This window comes from Anolis carolinensis, chromosome 5 (assembly GCF_035594765.1).
Source record: "Anolis carolinensis isolate JA03-04 chromosome 5, rAnoCar3.1.pri, whole genome shotgun sequence".
NCBI lineage: Eukaryota > Metazoa > Chordata > Lepidosauria > Squamata > Dactyloidae > Anolis > Anolis carolinensis.
Window position 1 is genome coordinate 90,324,011 of NC_085845.1, and position 19,456 is coordinate 90,343,466.

At 38.1% G+C, this 19,456-nt stretch overlaps 1 protein-coding gene across 2 annotated transcripts in view; it reads right to left on the minus strand.

Annotated features, from left to right (window-relative positions):
- Positions 1-4,798: 4,798 nt before the first annotated feature.
- rassf8 (Ras association domain family member 8) overlaps positions 4,799-19,456 on the minus strand; it is a 108,771-nt gene continuing 94,113 nt past the window's right edge. For both annotated transcript variants that reach the window (XM_003226138.4, XM_062981781.1), the window contains exons 3-5: positions 12,018-12,904; positions 10,864-11,008; positions 4,799-10,005 (exon numbers count right to left, since the gene is read on the minus strand). In XM_003226138.4, coding sequence (XP_003226186.1) covers positions 9,887-10,005; positions 10,864-11,008; positions 12,018-12,904 — 1,151 coding nt within the window. In that variant the 3' untranslated portion in view covers positions 4,799-9,886. The remainder of the gene's footprint in view (positions 10,006-10,863; positions 11,009-12,017; positions 12,905-19,456) is intronic.

Here is a 19,456-nt window from a genome sequence, read left to right on the forward strand (position 1 = left end):
CCCTCTACAGTGTTAGAAAATTGGAGATTGCATGACAGTGGGATTTTGGGCTGCGTCAAAAGGAGTATTGTGTCTAGGGAAGCAATGGGGAGCGGCTTAAAGAGCCAAGTATGTTTAGTCTGCAGAAGAGAAGGTTGAGAGGAGACATGATCATCATGTATAAATATTTGAAAGGATGTCATAAGGAAGAGGGAGCAGGCTTGTTTCTTCTGCCCTGGAGGCTAGGACTCAAAGGAGGAATGGGTTCAAAAGACAGGAAAGGAAATTCCACCTGAACATTAGGAAGAACTTCCTGACTGTTCAACAGTGGAACTCTATGCTTCAAAAGCTCCTTCTTTGGAGGCTTTTAGACAGAGGCTGGATGGTCATCTGTCGGGTTTCTTTGATTGTGCTTTTCCTTTACGGGGTTGGACTAGATGGCCCACACTCTTCCAACTCTTTGATTCTATTATTCTATTTTCTTTTTGAATAGGAAGAATTCTTATTGAGGGCATGGACTCATTTACCCAGCCTCTGTAGCTATTATCCTGGGCAGTGGTGGGAGAAAGAGTCAAGCCTTTAAAAAAAAATTATGGAAGACTGAAGAATCAAGATATGAATTCCTGTGTTGCAGCAGAAGACCTTTTCAGGTGTTTCTTAAATGCAACATCATGCTGCTTTTCCCACTGATATTGCACACAATGTTCACAAATGTGGTGCATGGCAAGCAACATGGAAAGTGTGATGTTTAGACAAACATGATCACAGTCCGCTCAATCAAGGTTTGTTGTAACTGTTAAAGGTAAAGGTTTCCCCTGACATTAACTCCAGTCGTGACCGACTTTGGGGGTTGGTGCTCATCTCCATTTCTAAGCCGAAGAGCCAGCGTTGTCCATAGACATCTCCAAGGTCATGTGGCCGGCATGACTGCATGGAGCGCCGTTACCTTCCCGCCGGAGCGGTACCTATTGATCTACTCACATTGGCATGTTTTCGAACTGCTAGCTTGGCAGAAGCTGGAGCTAACAGCGGCCGCTCACGCCACTCCCGGGGTTTGAACCTGGGACCTTTCGGTCTCCAGCTCAGTGCTTTAACGCACTTCGCCACCGGGGCTCCTGTTGTAACTGTTATTTATTGCTTATTTTAATTGTATAGTTTTACCTCATTTTAATAATGTGTTTTATTATGCCGGCGATGTATTTATTTATTTATTTATTTACATTACTTTTACCCTGCCTTTCTCTCCTAGGAGACTCAAAGCGGCTTACAGTAAATAGGCAAAAATTCAATGCCTAAAACAATGTAAAAACAGCAATTCATATAAAACAATCTACAAAACAACAGTTCATATAAAACAGATACCATTACAAAATAAAAACACATTATATAAAATTTTAAGAATGTCCAAGATTAAAAACCATTCATCCAGAAACCTCATGTAGTGTACGTTGTTGTTTTATGATTGGAAACCGCCCTGAGTCCCCTCGGGGAGATAGGGCGACATATAAATAAAGTTTTTAAAATTATTATATTATTATAACCTCATGAAGAAATATTAACCATTGTTGGTTAATTGCATTTTCTTCTTTTTAATACACCATTAAGTCAGCATAATATGCCCAAGCAAACAACAACCATTTTTTTAAATAAAAAATGCATTTGGGTGGAAAAGGAATATGTAATGGCAAATTTGAAAATCCTCTTTTCCTCCATGTCCCTGTGATAAAACATGTGCTGCTGCTTGTGGCAGATGTTTCAAGTAAAAGGTATAGAGAGGAATTCTACCCAGAAGAAACATAAAGCAGACAAACAGCACAGGCCATTGTGTACAGTTGTGTAGGTGCAGTCTTGAAACAGAGGAGGAAATGACATTACCTGAGAAATGTACTTTTGAACAAAAAGAGCTGCTCCAAAATGGCAGAAATGTTGCTGACACAGAAAGGGTAGAAATTCTGGGCGTCAAAGGACAGGAAGTCGTGCCTCTGGCAAAAGCCTCCATCATGACAAAAGTTCAGGTGTAAATAACGTTCTATTTTTTGTGCCCCTATACTGTAGAAGGCAGCAAAAAAAGCAAGAGTTTGGAAATAAGTTACAAGCAGTTATATTTCAGGCCTGTGCGATTGATGAGCAAAATGTTTCAATACTCATTACTAAATAAGGGGGCAACTGTGAATCATTTTTAAAGTGTTTCTAAAATAACTATAACAGTAATTATATAATAGTATTTCGTTACTTTTTCGTTAAGTAATGTGTTAACGGGGAAACTTCAGGGGCTCCTTTCTCCCTCATTGTTAGAGCTATCAGCATGAAACTTGCTACAATTGTAGAACACATTTACTGTTGTTGCTCCCTCTCCTCCACCCAAGTTTCAGAACGTTTCACTCGTCTACCGATTTTTGGAAAAAAAATAAGTTTTTTAAAACAACATTAAAAAAAACTACAAGAGCTATTTGCTTGATTTTGTACACAATGACACAAGATAACCAAGGTATAATTCCCCCCAAGTTTCAGAAAGATTTGCATCTCTACTGATTTTGGGGGAATTTTTAAAGTTTGGACAAAGTCTTTTTTAAAAAGCCACAACAGCTATCCCCTTGAATGTCTCCCTCTATATGACACACAACACATACCATAGAATTTCAACTTAGGGATTTTCCTCCCAGTCCAGGACAGATTTACTTACTATCAGTCCTCTTTGCAGATACAATAAAACTTGGCTGCTGCTACGGAGAGACAATAGCCCCTCCCTACCTCATTGGGGCTTTCTGGTGTGAGCAGAATTCTGGGAAATGTAGTTTAGGGCAGGGTCTTTGGAATTCTCTGCCACAAGTGCCTGCGTCTACCTCCCAGCTAGATTGCCCTCCCAATGGTAACAGGTAACCTTAATTTAAAGAGAAATGCCCTCTTTGGCTTCGCACCAACCGACTTTGGGAGGCTTCCGTGGTTTATTGAACTGCAAAGAAAAGTCATAGGTGTTTTGATTCTAACGTTTTTTGTGTGGGCACCCCTTGTGTTTCTTAATATTGACTCATATGTACAAATGTTACGAAATAATACAACATACAAGGCAGAAATGACATTTTTGCATAGCCCTAATTGTTATAACTGGTGATTACTTTTTGGCACTATGAAGGTAATCTAAAAAATCTACATTTATAAAGCAATGTAACAAGTAAGAGAAATGTTAACTTTGCTAATTTTCAGATATAAATAACAGTTTTCAGTGTCGAAGGCTTTCATGGCTGGAATCACAGGGTTGTTGTATGTTTTCTGGGCTGTATGGCCATGTTCCAGACGTATTCTCTCCTGATGTTTCGCCCACATCTATGGCAGGCATCCTCAGAGGTAGTGAGGTATGGAGAAACTAAGCAAACCTTAGTTTAAACCTTCCCTGCTTAGTTTCTCCATACCTCACAACCTCTGAGGATGCCTGCCATAGATGTGGGCGAAACGTCAGGAGAGAATACTTCTGGAACATGGCCACACAGCCCGGAAAACATACAACAACCTAGTTTTCAGTTATACGGTAGAGTCTCGCTTATCCAATGTAAGCGGGCCGGCAGAACGTTGGATAAGCGAAAATGTCGGATAATAAGGAGGGATTAAGGAAAAGCCTATTATACATCAAATTCTGTTATGATTTTACAAATTAAGCACCAAAACATCATGTTTTACAACAAGTATGCCACTTGTTTGGGAGCATGGCTATACTTGTGTTGTTGTTGGGTGAGTTGGCCTGCTGTGCGTTGCTGCCTAGAGAAACACTGTTGGGCGGGAAGCAGACTGCATTGGATAACACAGAACGTTGGATGAGCGAAGGCTGGATAAGCGAGACTCTATTGTATTACAAAGTTACTTTCAAGGGCAAGTTAAGGGACATTTTGCCAGGATGGTGTCAGGCTGTATGCAATTGTCTTACCAATCCCTGAAAAAAATACAACAAAAAGTGGTTGAAGACCTATGAGTGATGGCCACAAGTAACATAACAAGTTAACTTGTATCACTAATTATAAGTATTATAAGTATTCTTCCACTTCTAGTTTTGCTGTAGTGATATGCTGTAACACTCTCAAGTTGCTTCCGTATTTGTTCATTTTGTTAATCTAGCAGACACAATAAAAACAGCTCTGGCTTTACTTAAGTGTCTCTTAAATATCTTTTGGATCATAGTGTTTACAATTTTTGCCATATTACAAGTCTATCACTTATGATTAAAGTTGGCAAAAAGTATAAAGTGGTTTATGATACTGTACATGTTGGAAACATGAACAATAAGGAGGCATCTTATTTTTATAGGGATAAGATTTTCTTCATCAAATGACTACTATATGTAATGCTGTTTTAGAGTCAACCGGCTATAAAATATAGCATCTTGAGCTGTCATGCCAGGCTGGAAACCACATCCCAGATGGCTACCCATACCTTTCTGTATGGCAGGAGGTTGGACTAGATGTGGTCTCTTCCAACTCTATTATTCTATGATTTACCTGATTCTCAACCCTTCGTTCTCATATGCTGACCTCTACTCCAGCCTCACTTATCTACAATTCACTCAGGAAAAAATTAAAATGTGCCCTTAAGAACTTTGTTTAAGAATAGAATAACTCTACTTTGTGTTAAAGAACAGGATTGTGCACAGAAGTAAAAAGGCCAACTATTTCACATACCTTTTGATGAAGTGTTACATGACTGAGTAGGATAGTACATAGCATAAAACTGAAAAACTGAATAAAACTGGGAAGCAGTCTACTTTATTTTGTTCATCTGAATCAATATTTTTGAACACAATTAAATGGAATCATGATTTCCAATCAATGACTATATTAGCAATGGAAACTTTATTTGAAAAAAATAAAGCAGCAGGAAAAAATACTGAATAAATAAAACTGTTTTGTCATCTCCATACAGTTGATGGCCTTCATTCAAAACATTAGAATACTGTAACAAATAGGATAAGCGTGCATGAATCAATGGTCTAAAAAAAAAGCTGGATTATAAAAGTAACATTTTGACACTTTAAAAATATATAGCACAGGATTATTCAATAACGGAAAATAAATCAGAATACATTTTTTTTTGCTATTTACATGGATAATTAAGGCCCAATTCACATAAGGTCAAGTACACTGGGGATTTGTCTACCTCTTTGAGCATTCTGGGGAAAAAATAGGAATTACTCTCTTGACTACCCAATGTGCAATAATAGGGCTTCAAGCTGCAAACCAAACTGTTTCTTAATGCATACTAAGAGAACCCCCGTCCTCTTGAAAGATACTACTGTCCTTCATGCAAATGCAAAAGTGAGATGCCAAATTATCTTGTTGAGCACATTGATGAACAGTGAACATTCATCAAGCTCACAGATCTTGTCTTCAAGTCACCTACATATTTATTCTTCTCTTAAACATTGCATATATTTTAAGACATGCAAATGCTTTGTACCTGTGCAACCACATCTTCAAAAGAAATGAAAGGCAAAGGACCTTTGGCTTTCCAAATGTTTGGGGAAAGGCAACTCCTACAATCCTGTACTGTTGGCCAAAGGGAATTAAAATCCTAAAGCAATACATCTTCTCTGATCTAGAGTCAAAGGTCCCTCACCCTTGATATAACATTAAATTGCGAGCAACTTTCACTTGGAATTGATTCACATTCAGGGTTTTCCTCCTCCTCCTGTACCACCGTTTCTTGTTTCCTGGCATGTCCATTCAATGAACTAGAGGAGTTGGAAGGGTGAACACCAACAGGTCAGCTTTAACTAGCAATTGTGTGCTTATATTCCTCATTCTCATTCGAAGTTCTCTACATAGAGAGGGATGGCATGCAAACTTCATCTCTACTGTGTAAACTGACATGTTTGGAGAACCATCTCTCTGGTATTGTAGCTGCAGGCAATGCAGCCTTTCAAAAAATCCTGTTGAATGGCTCACATGATATAGGCTGGTTTTTCTCAAGCCCATGCTCTTCAGATGCTGCTGGATAACCAATATCACTAGCCACTATGTCACTGGCATTGTTGTCCAACATATCTGCTGGGCATCAGCTTGGGGAAAGGTGAGGTAGGGCAAAGGTGGGAAACCGGAGGCTGTTGGACTACAACTCCCCAAAATACTCCTTTGCTATGTTCCATTTCGGAAAGATGCAGCCCAACAGCATCGGGAAAGACATACATTTTCCAGGCTTAATGTAGGGAGTATCATTAAACAAAAAGCAAAAAGTCTCAGGACAAGCTTCTCTGAAGACCCATTTATTCATATTCACAAAGAAGATATCTATTGAAGGGCATGTTTGTGGACTGAGGTCATCCCAATCTTGATGAGACAGAGTCTCAAGATGAAGCCATGCTCACAGAGAGTTGAGCAGTTGAACGTGGAAGCAAAAAACCCAAAAACTTTGCCTAATATTCCACCCCTCGTTTTTTTACAATAGAAAGCGCATTGCTCAAACATTCCTTCATCCCCCAGTGTAATAGAGTGTTTAAAATGCAATGTTTGGAAGCAAAGTTCAGAAGGCCACATTGAGGCTTCCTGAGGAGTGTTTCCTGAACCCAGCCTACTCCCAGTGGCAAAAAGAAGGTGAGAGAACAGGACTTACTGGTGGGCACTTTTCAGCTATGCATGTGGCGAACATGCAAGCCTCACAAATGCCTTAAAAGGCCTTAATGCTCATTTGTTTTCAATTTTTTTCCAGTATCAGTGCTGCCACTGCTATGTTACAAAATTCATCTGCTGCCATATGCAAACACCGATCAAAACTTTACAAAAATAAAATGTATTTTTTTTATCAGAAAAACAGATACAGTCAATAATTTAGGTATCATCCTGCACAGGAACAGGTGCGTTTCCATACCTGGCTAGTTATTTTTGGAACACTCCAAATAAAAATGATGCCAGATCAGCTTCTCTGACTTGTGAGAACCTACCCTCAAGATGATGACACTACATCTCCCATCATCCACAGCTAACATGGCTAAGAGGCTGGGGAAGGAGCCGCACTGAGGCTCACTTGCAAAGTAATGTTTTTAGAAAGAAAATGTTTACATGTATTTTACAATTTCTTTCAGCTTGGAGCGGAATCTTACTCATATTTACCGCTGTGAATGAGGATGATTGTTCAATTATAGTGGAAGCTGGATTTCAATTTGAATCTGCACATACAGTAAGTAAATGAGGGGTTCTATACTCTTATTTTAAAAAATAAAAATCCTTGCCCATGTAAGCGCTTGCTTTGTGAATAAATGGGTATTTAGATATCTGTATATAGCCTCCTGACAACTCCCTGCTGAAAGAACTTGATCCTGCAAATCAATGAAGCACTCAGATCAGAAAACCTGAAACCTGAATCTGGACTGTGTTGATTTGTTTATTTTTGGCCCATGGCCATAATCTGTAACTGAAATCTCATTGAAACATACGGCATGTAAGTATTGAACCACATGCTACACTTCTATTTCAGTGAGAATTAAAATGGAAACTATGCATTGTAACCTGTTATTATTCTTGCATTCTCTATTATTATTCCAAGGCATACACAGATTTGAAAAAGAGGACATTAGGTTAAATTTGGAAGGAAGAGTTCCTAGCATGATTGATATTTATTTATCCCTAAATTCAATGTATTTGCCAGTGTAATTTTCTTGCCTTAAAAATGCGATATATCCATTGACTGTATTCAAGAAGAGCTACCCAACCTATAATCCTGACAGTTTTATTTTACAGGCCCAAATCCCTTTGTTAATCCCAGCTAGAAAATACCCATAAAAGAAATGGGAAATTAGTAAATCAACCAGTCCATTCTAATAGGGACTTTACGACATAATCTGCATGTAATTCACTGGTCACCAATTGTGGGTATTTAGATGAACTGGCCTCTGTCTCAAAATTGATTATTATTTCTAATTTGAGCAAGTGAATGCTAAGTTGCTTGCAGGACCAAACTCTACAATGATGCCACCAAATGCCCATACATCACCTCTCTGAAATCAAAAGGCCCACAATATATCTGATGGTTAATAGCTCTTGCACAGGAAAATTGAAATATTACAGACAAGACGTGGATTCTGGTAGGAAACTTCTAATTTCTTGAGATATCATTGCGCTCTTCACAATTTTAGACATGTCAGTCAAATATTCAGAGACCCAAATTTCCTAATTAAATCTTGTCATGAAGAATGACTCATGCGCTTAATCCTATGTCTCTGGGGCATGCAATCTTCTCTAAATCTACTCTTATTATTTGGGGTTGCATTTAGTGAACGAAGTCATTTTATAAATGAACTCAGCTCCCTTATTTTAATAATGGAACAATTTCCTCAGACCATTTTGCATAACACATTGATCAGAAACAATCTTTCAAACATTTACATAAGTTTTAAAAAATGGAATACTCTTCTGTGCTGTGAGTGAGTCATTGGACTGGACCTGCACATGTTTGGATGGGCTAAAGGTGCACACGTGTCACCATTTGCATGTGGCAAAAGCCACCAACTGTTTTGACAACTTTTTACTTTTGCTTGATACTACAATAAGAGGGCAGCTGTCAAGTGCTGGCAGGCCACCAGATATGGCTTGAAGGTTGTGTTTGGCTTAGTGAGTCACAAGTAGTACAAGTCAGCATTAAACTGAACGGCTGTGTCTTTATTGGAAAAGCTGACTACAATACAAGAATGCTATCAAGTGAAGGGAAAAAATAGAAACCTGCTAGAGAAAACCCAAAAGTCAGTGATGAACTCCTTTGGCAAGACACTTGACTGAAGATATAGTGTTTTGTTCCTTGATAAGCATATTTATTGTGACAAAATATCTCAAATATAAATTTCATATAATAAAATGCTGTTTAACTAAACGCTTCTCTATCAAATACTAAACACATCCTTACCAAGTGAGGATTAAGTCCCAGCAGACCTTTGATGGGGAAAGCCACTGATTGTAAAAATCCTGCAATGGCTGTAACACAATGTAACTTGTAACAGAACAAAAATATCAACGGATTGTTTTAAAGATTCTGCAACATTCATCCTTAACAAACTTTGTAACTACGAACCATTGTTGTGATGATCTTGGTGTTTCTGTGCTCATACTCACTCATGCACATGCCCATTCTCTCTCTCTCTTTCTCTCTCACATACCTACACTTGTATCCATGTGCATACCCATACTTCTCTTCATATATGACCTTGCTTTAAGGGAGAATTACAAATTAAGCCCAACACAGGATAACCACTGAAACTGGTATCTATGTGGAGTTCTCCTTACTCCCTAGTCGAGCTAGTATAGTTTTACTCATGTTGTGACTGAATCACGTGGAGATTGCTGGCAGGGAATTGCAACTGACGGTAGAAAGAGGTGGTACATTCTCAATGGGATCACATTAGGACATTGCACAATTCTTCACGTGAGGATGGAGAGAAGGAGTACCTACCAAAGGGTGCTGTTTGAGACAGTAGCCCTGGCTAGGCTTAACATGTAGTCCCGCTCGTAGGCAAGAAGGATAGGTACAATTTTACATGTCAACATTCATACATCCACGGATTAAATTGAATAAATTAAACTCGAAATCATTTCCACACAGTTTCTTGCACTCTAGTCAGTCATTTCAGCCAGCTACAGAATAATACTTCTCCAAATTCTTCAGAAATCACATTTAAAAAATGAAGCTATCTGCACCATAGCTGTTTGGCAGCAATTGCAACATTGCTAAAGTGTGCCTTGACGGTTCCTTCAGTTCTTCATATTACCAGTACAGGAGGCAGGAATCAAAGCTGGTTGCTGATCTCATAAAAAAAAAGAAAATACCAACACTTGGTGGATTCAGAAAGGAAGTTCTTTCCCTCCCTTCACTGGGAGAATAGATGCAAAAGGAGGTCCTTGGTACCTTCATAGGTCCTCTCCAGAAGAGGTATATACTGTTATACATAAATGCCCTCTGGGTTGAAACCAGAGGACAGTGGATTCTGCAAGATCCGAAGATTGCTGGGCAGCTGTCTTGAACTAGGGCGTTTCAGGGACCCGGTCTGAAATGTTGTTTCTATGAGAAAAGATATAAAATACAGCTTAAATCCATACTTATGAACTCTCCTCTCTCCATACTGAACTAAATATAAATTAAATGCTGGGGATATATGCTAGTAGAGTATAATAACACCATCCTGCTTGTGTTTCCCAGCAACTAACAAGACCTCTAATTTTGGAGGTAATGTATTGCAGTCACATTTAGTAATCACAAATAGCTTATTATCTGTGTATTCATGGCATATTTGAGACCATTTGTTCTTCTCCCTTACTTCCAATAGCTATTTTTTTCTGAGTCTGTTTAGTTTTTTAAAAGATGCCACAGGATTTTCTGTTGAGCTGAAGGTTTACATAAGGAAGAAGAAGATGGAAATACTGATGACCTGGATAACCAAAGAAGGTGGTGATTACAGTACTGGAATATTAATATAGAAATGGACTGATGTCCTCAGAAACTACAATGAAACATAGTGGTTGGGTTTGATTTTAACATATGGTTGTGAGCAGACATGAGGTGATTTTAGGTTGCTTTCTCATACTGCTTTCAGAGCTAAATCTTGATGGATTTATTTTTAGAAAGCATTGTCACCAACTCAAGGGCTGAAATAGGGATAAAGCAGCATCAAGATGGGTTGTGAGGAACAAAATGAAATCCTGTTTTATTTTTATTTTTTTTAAAAAAACACAAACAAAACTTTTCTCCCCCTTTTCAATCTGATCTAGATGCATTTAAATTTGGGTCCACCTGAAACAGAGTTTGCTCTTAATCCCAATGAGAAATTTGGGGAATAATCGTAAGGAAAGTAAGAAACAGCCTATAGGAAGGCCTTGACAAAAGATCTGTATGTGTTTAACAGTTTTACAAGATACATACCCATCTCAATCTCTGTATGTGAAGCCTCCAATTCTGTCGGTTCTGCAGGCAGCACAGTCACCTTTGTCCCTGTTTGTTGGATAAACTGCTGGAGATTGACTTGCCGCAGCTCTTTTGTCAGCTGCTCGAGTTCCTGTTCCTTCTCCTGAGAAAAAGGTAAACAGATTGTTTGGAGCATCCAAATTGAAAATGAACAACTTGAGGAATTTTAAAAATATACAAACGTTCAGATTAATTTTAAGCAGAAAGAAACAGGGGTGGAATTTTAAGGGAAATGATGGTTTACACAAGATTTATGTTTCAGGTTCAGTGTTATGCATTGTGATGCTTAACTGCACTAAAGAACCAAACACTTTATCTTCATGTATGCTCCTTCTCCCCTGCAAACATATCCTAAGCCCTCATGTACAATAAAAAACCTCTAGATTTATTCCTGAAAGGATACATGATCTGTGAGAAATTTCATGTGTACAAAGTAATTGCTGACTTAAGATGCACTCAAGTTCAAATTTCTAGCCATTAAGGCTAACCAAAGTCAGATTGATTTGAATAACTTTGTTTTAAACATGATTAAGTCTGAATTTAAACCAGTGAATGAAATGGTTATCAACTTGATGGTGCTGGCATTAATAAAACAAAGCCTTATTGAAAGTAAGTAATTCTCACACAGATAAAAAAAATACCATGACATGCTACATGAAATAATGGGCCCAATCTTGAAAAATAATGGCCATACCTGTGCTATATTTACATTCAACCTGTTTCTCCTGCAACTATCTGCTTCTTTCTGCAATTCAAAGCTCTCTGTAAAAATGTTTGCAAGATGACCTGACTGAGGCAATTATTTAACACTTAAAAAGGCCTCTTGATATCCCAGGTTTATTGTGTCCCAAAAAGAGAAGTGCAATTAAAACAAAGCATCCGTCTGAGTTTGTCATTCTCTTTGATGAAGTATACAGAGGAAAGGAACACATGCACTTGCTGTAGAGCGCATCTACCAAGTGTGCTTTATATTGTACAGCTTTATTCAAGGGGCTTCCTCAACCAGGCCATTATAGGTTCAATTAAAAGGCTTTATAGGAAGGCTAAACTAGAGCATCTATAACTTGTCTTCTCAACAGCTAGAAGTGGTCCATGATAGACAACATCCTCACCTGTAACCGTTTGGTGGCCTGGCCCAAAGATCTCTCAATTGCTTTAGTCCCATTTTCCAGCCTCAGACTTTGCTGCCCCTGAATATCAATTTCCCCCCTGACTTTTTCTATCTTCTCTTTGACTTCTTCTTCATTGACTTTGGACTCCTCTACTTCTCGATGTAACTTTTCAGCCTCGAGCCCACTTTCCATGCCACGGATCCGGGCCACATACTCCTTCAGTTTGTTTTCACAATCCAAAATCCTTTGCCTGATCTCTAGGAGCTGCTCTTTCAGTTGCTTCTCATTTTCCTGCTCAATCTGGAGCTCATTTTCCCAGAATTCCTCCTCCTCAATTTCCACCTCGTTCCTTTTGATCTTCTGCTCTAGCCTGACAATTTCGTCTTCCAAGCTGTAACTGAATCTTTGCTCCCAATATTTAATTTCAGCATCGTTTGAATCCAGCTGTTTTTCAATAGACTGGAGCTTCTCCGTCTGGAGATGGATCAGTTTCTTTAACTCATCAACGGTCGCTTTGCAGTGCAGAACTTTCTGCTTGAATTCAGAATCTTTTCCTTTTCCAAAAATGTCCATCAATCCTTTTGCTCCTCCTGTGAAAGTCAAAGATTTCCTTTTTGGTTCCCGCCGCTTTATGGACTTGTCATTTTGCGGTCTTAGCTTGGCTAATGGAGGCAAGCTCTGACGATACAAAGTTCTCTCCGGTATTCGAGCGACACTGTCCGAAGTTGGCCTTTCGCTGAGGGATGGCCCAGTACGCCGTAACACCAGTTGCACATCACTTGCATATTGTCCCCACTTATTCAAGGAAATAATTGGATTTTCATGAGGGGCCAGGTGTCTCTCTGTATCTCTCCATTTCTCTATTAAGGTATACCGTCCAGTACGACCTACGAAGGAGAATACAAATGCATGCAATAATGAAAACTGCCCAGGAGGAGGAGCAAGAGTATAACAAGATAAACTATCAAGACGTTTCATTACTAGCGGAGTTTTGTGGGACATTTCACACCATTTCATTTCATTTTTTTGCAGGCCTAGATAGGCCTTGCAGATGACATGCACTACGAGACTTGTGATTTGCATTTTAAACCCGACACTTCTTTTCTGAAGTAGAGCAATCTGGATTAAAAGAAAGTGAAAACTCAGTTGGCTCTCTCTTTGTGGAAAATAACAAGTATGAACTACGTCCTGGATTGAAACTTAGTATTGCCACAGGATTACAAAGGATAATCCTAGGCTACCAGTTCACCCCATTGTATTCCTCAAGACATTACAGCTTTTTAAACTAATCTAACCAGTTGTTAACTACCGGTACAAAAAAAAACTTTACCCACATAATACAAAAGCAGAGTTTGAAGTATAGTAGAGTCTCACTTATCCAACATAAATGGGCTGGCAGAACGAAAATGATGGATAATAAGGAGGGATTAAGGAAAAGCCTATTAAATGTCAAACTATGTTATGATTTTACAAATTAAGCACCAAAACATCATGTTTTACAACTAATCGGCAGAAAAAGCAGTTCAATACATGGTAATGTTATGTAGTAATTACTGGATTTACGAATTTAGCACCAAAACACTGCAGTGTATTGAAAACATTGACTACAAAAACACTGGCTACTAAAAGGCAGACTGCGTTGGATAAGCGAGGGTTGGATAAGCGAGACTCTATTGTATATAATATAAAACACAAGGAAAAAGATGAAATCGAAACACAATGGAGTACGCATTTGCTTCACAGAGATGGTAGCAGGCAATAGTCACTAGTAGGTGTCACCCTGTATAGTAACTCAGTGTGAATAACATGGGCTTCCTTCCATATCAAGCCACGCCAGAGAGTTGGCACAGAATATATTTCACTGAACTCCTCCATACTTTTCCTTTTGTAGCATGCCAAGAAATGTAGCGAACTTGTAGTTGTGATTTATTTTTAGTACATTTCATGTTTCGGAACAGCCTACTATTAGGGAAAAAAAATATTCTACTTAGCAATGGAAGGTATTGATGGCTACAAACACAATTCTACAGCTGCCCTGTTTCCATCGTTTAATACAACATACCTGACTTAAGGTTAGTTCTCACTTTCTCTGGTTCAGCTGTAATGCTGGCTTTTTTCAGTAAACCAGAGTTTGTTATTGCATCTAAATCACAAATTGTGGTTAAAATGAACTACGTTTTATTCAAATAAGCAAATCTCAGCAATAGTTTGAAACTGGCCTGTTTTAACATATTATACTTAGTAACCATTTTGGCAGGTATAAACATAAAACTAAGTTAGAAAACTAAGCAAAGTCCCATCATGTGGAAGCACATTTGAGCTGAGGATTATGTCCAAGAACTGTAATAGAAACAGTAAACCAAGATTTACCACGACATGCATTAACCAGAATGGCCCCTTGTGAAATCTTTGACTGGAATGTTTTACCTCTCTTATATTCAATGCTGTTTAGCTTCACTATTACAGGATCATGGTTTGTTGTTACATATGTATGTTCTTGGTATTTTATTAAAAAATTCAATTTTTTGTTTCGTATTATGTGCTAATTAAGCTTATCTGAAAACCTACATAAAATCTAAATGCATACAATTCTGGGTTAATTAGAAATCTGCTTCAAAAATGTTAAATGTAAATCAGGTACTATCTCTGACCTAGAAAATTAGAGAAACAGAAATAGAAATACATATTGACCTGTGATAAAAATCTATGAGGAGAAGGAAAATAACTCAAAATGAGAGAGGTGGAGAAAATGGGAGACCACTTGTTTCTTAAGAGAATAATGGTACAGTGTTCCCTCGCTACTTCGCGGTTCACTTTTTGCTCAGTCAATGTTTCGTAGGTTTTAAATTAATATTAATGTACACATTTATCACAATATTTTTGCTGTTTCATGGATTTTTGCAGTTTGCAAAGAGTTTTGGAAGGGGGGAAAGGGGAGAAATGGAGAGGGAGGAGGGTAGGGAAGAATTGGGAATAAAAAAGGGTTATTTAACTTCCATTCTTCTTCTCTGCTGGTGTACTGTATATTGTAACTGCTAAAATAAAGTACAGACTGCATGGTAGTAAGCGGTCTGTGGTTTGCTCTCCTCCACACATAGAATAAATATAGTGTCTCTGCTCTGCGGATTTTCACTTATTGCGGGTAGTCCTGGAACGTAACCCCCGCAATAAGTGAGGGAACACTGTACCTGAGAATACATGTTTGTTTTTTTTTGGCATTTTTTTCTTTGTTCATCATTGCTAATTTGTCCATTTCTGACTTCTTCCAGAGCTGTGAGTAAACTGTTCTTGCTGCTATTGTCAGGCACAATATAGAACTAGATAAATGGTAAAAAAAGTGGACTATTGGCTTAAAGAAAATTTAATGCTATGATCTTAGAGAACATTTCTATAAAATGATGAACAGGTGGTACCTAACCCCAGCAAAACTAGCTAATATGTGTAAGGGAAAAAACAAAATGTGGTGGAAATGTAAAGAACAGGAAGGAACCTTCTTCCACATGTGGTGGACACTTCAATGCACTGGCACTTCAAAGCAATATGAAGTGTGGCACACAGCCGGCCAGTCCGGGAAGTACATCTTGATACACTTGTGTCACTCTGAAATATGGGTGGATTTGAAATAAGCGTGTCACATCTTTATTTTAAAGTATAATTTTGTCAGACTTCCATGAATACTTTGTATAATGAAGGCAATCCCATGTACCCAAATTACTTATAACATACAAAAATAACTGTTTTGACCTTCACTGAATTAAATCATGGAAGGAACAACATTGCCTCTTTGTGACTCTCCCCAAATTGCTTGTTATATTAATATTTTTACTTATAATGTAGTACTTCTAAGCTCTGATTACAGTGAGGCATTGTAGCAGTCTGACTCAGGTGATTTAATTCCTGAGATGAAATTTGAATTAAGAGACTTTAGAGCTACATTTCAGAGGAAGGAAAAGGCAAAACCACCTCCGAATATGCCTTTCCTAAGAAAACCATATGGAATTTATGGAGTCGCCATAAGTCAACAGACTACTTGAAGGTACACATACACATAGTGGGCTTAGAACGTATTCTCATAATCATTATGCCATATTAGCATTTCCATTTTATCTCAAGAATCCTGGAAACTACTGCTAAATGAGGGAGACTTTTTTTTGAAGGACCTACTTTTCACCCTTTGAACAACTGTTTCTAGGCTTCTCAGGGAAAGCTGTTAAACCTATTTAAAAGTATAAATATACTCCCCTTATGAGCAATTTATGAGTCTGACATTGAATTATGTTCTATGTGTATTAGATTATTTTTAAAAACTGAACTATTAAATAAATGTTATTTTTTCTTAATCATAACTGTGAGCCGTGCATTAAGTGCTAATGAGGAACTGTCTTACTGAAATGGTTGAATCATGTACAGAGATATGCAGACAGGAAGACAACATATATTCTGGGTCAGCTCAAACTTATATTTATGGCTGCACTGTGTACCCTTGGTACGCATGGTAAAATCAAACCAAATGCTGCTCACCCTGGCAATTTAAACACCTCTTAAAGTCAGAAAAAGGAAGCAGCGAAGCAGTATTCTACAAATAGTGTTCAAAGCCAAGGCTCCAAACTTCTACTTTCTTAACTTAAAAATTTCAGGGTTTTTAGACTATTCAATAAAGCTATTATCAGATTTTGTGCCAACCAGAGACAGGTTTAACTTCACACAGGCAAGCTGCTTAGCATAGTCTATAATTTCAGGCTGGTTTGTTGTTAAAACTATTATAGTACTAAAAAACAACACTCCTCCAAATACCCTGAGAAATAGGGGATAATAAGTACATGTGCAAAGGAAATTGAATCAAGGGATTAAGTAACACAGAGAACAAATAAACAGCTGTTCATAGGTAGGATTATTATTTTGTATATTGGCTTTTGAGGTTGCATAAGAAACTTGTGTTCTGTTCTTCAGAATTAAGAGATGCAAGCCTATATTTTAGAATTACTAAACTAAATATTGCAAGGTGATAGGAAACACACTAGAGGAGGGGTTGATTTTTGCAGAATGTGAACAATATATTTCAGTGGGCATCTGATTGATCACTGTGTTTTGTTTTGCAGGAAGTCCGGAAATACAAGGTTGGGAATGATGTCCTACCTAGACACATATATTTTAGCAACCTGTTCAATTACATTTGCTCACTGGTTTGACTCTCTCTTCTTTACACACCTCTGTTCATTCATCTGTCAAACACAATGGGTAGCTGTCAGTATTTGGAAAAGGTGAATAAGGAGAAGTGTGTCCATTTCAATTATAGGACATAATCCACTGCAATAACAAAGTACAGAAATAAGAGGCAAAAGTTAGTCTATGGGTCAAGGGGAGAAAATTCCTACTCAGAAATATATGGAGTACCATCTGAACATAGGCACAACATTTTTCTACACTAATAAAACAATCACATGCTCCAGCTTCCTACTTGGTTGAATCAAGATACATGGGTTGCAACAATCAATGTTGCAATGTTTTGCATACAAGGGTGAATCTTTGCGATCTTGAGTTTTTAACAAACAGCACTCTCTAATCTGTCAGTCTAAGAAATGACTAATGAGACCCAACTTCTTATTTCACTGAACCACAGGAGTAGTATGTTTAGGCAAGCAAAAAATATTGACTTACTAAAACTTAAAGTCGGGAGGCAGAAACAACATTGGCCAAACACCAATTAAATTTATCTGGAAAAGATAACTACACAAACATGTCTGTTGTTTCACCTATAGTCCTATACTAAATCAATTTACATATGTCATCTGCAACTTATCTTTCATACCTCTCAACATAGATTTTGAATGGCAGACCAATATCTGCCATTCAAAATATCCAATGTGAAAAGACTACTCAATAGAAGTAACAGACCTTGTAACTGTGATTACCAGCACAGGAGTCAGATTCTGTGGGAGTCCAGATGCCAAATTTACCTCTGTGTCTTCTCTGGAAGGGCTATTACAAGGCCTAATAACATTATCCAGAATATCAGGGAGTGTATGTGCCTTGAAGTCACCTGCTGACTTATGTTGACCCCATGAATTTCACAGGGTTTTCTTTGGTAAGGAATACTCAAGAGGTTACTTTGTCAGCTTCTTCCTCTGAAATATAGCATACAGCACCTGGTATTTATTGGAGGCGTCTCTCATCCAAGTACTAACCAGGGCTGGCCATGCTTAGCTATCAAGATCCCAAGGGGAGATGGGACAGGATACAAATAAAGTTTGTTTGATCGATTTTATGCAAAAGAGTGACACAAAAAGGACATTAGAAAGTTCAGTATTCAAAAATCCTTGAGGTGGGGACAGCTCCATTACCCATGGAGATATCTTCCTTTGGCAAACAGTAGAATCAAGTGGTTCAACTCTGTAGATACAAATGGTGTTGCTAATCTATATAAACTTGGCTGTATTGCCACCTGACATTTGTTTGTTTTTTGACTACAATTTAAGTACGTAAAAGCTCTAAAGTGGATATGGGCAAACTTTGGCCCTCCAGGTGTTTTGGACTTAACTCCCACAATTCCTAACAGCTGGTAAATTGGCTGGGATTTCTGGGAGTTGAAATCCAAAACACCTGGAGGGTAAAAGTTTGCCCATGCCTGCCCTAAAGACCAGATCCCATCTAATCTTGGAAGCTAAGTAGATTTAGGTCTTGGATAGGAGATCACTAATGAATATCAGGTGCTGCAGGCTGTATTTCAGAGGATGGAATTGGCTAGACAACCTCTGAGGATTCCTTGCTTAAGAAAACCCTATGAAATTCATGGAGTCACCATAAGTGACTTCAATGCAAATCCACACACATAGATAATTTTCTCTGTTGTTGTTTGCATTTCTATGCCCTCTAGTACTACCATTTCTATCTCCCATCCAACAGAGTTCATCTAGAGGTTAAACTCTACATGGATTGGCCAAAGATATGCCATCACCATATATGCCTTAATCTATTTATCTATGCCAGGATGTCTTCGCCACCTCTCACCTTCTGTCAAACAACCACAGATAGGATTATCATGTGCTGGTCCTTTTGTGTGTTTTTTTTTCTCCCACTCTTCCTACACTTCATCCTTAGCATGTGCATATGTACCTGCCAACTAAGGCTATACACCATGTGCTTGATAGTATGAATTCTTATGCCTAAAAAAAGTGCTAGTTTTTAAAGCAGGAGTAGAGAAAGTGCACCACAAGTCTCTCTTGAATCTCTCAAAGCCCTTCAATTAAAAGGGGGGAAACAATGCAAGCAAAAAAGTTACTCATTGAATAACCCAAGTGATACCTACAGCAAGTGAAAACACATGTCTCCCCCCCATCAACATTCTTTTTTAAAAAAAATAAAACTGGCAGAAAATGAAAACACACAAGGGAAGTGAAAACACCAGGCAACTTTAAAACATTCTTCTCTCCGATTTGAAC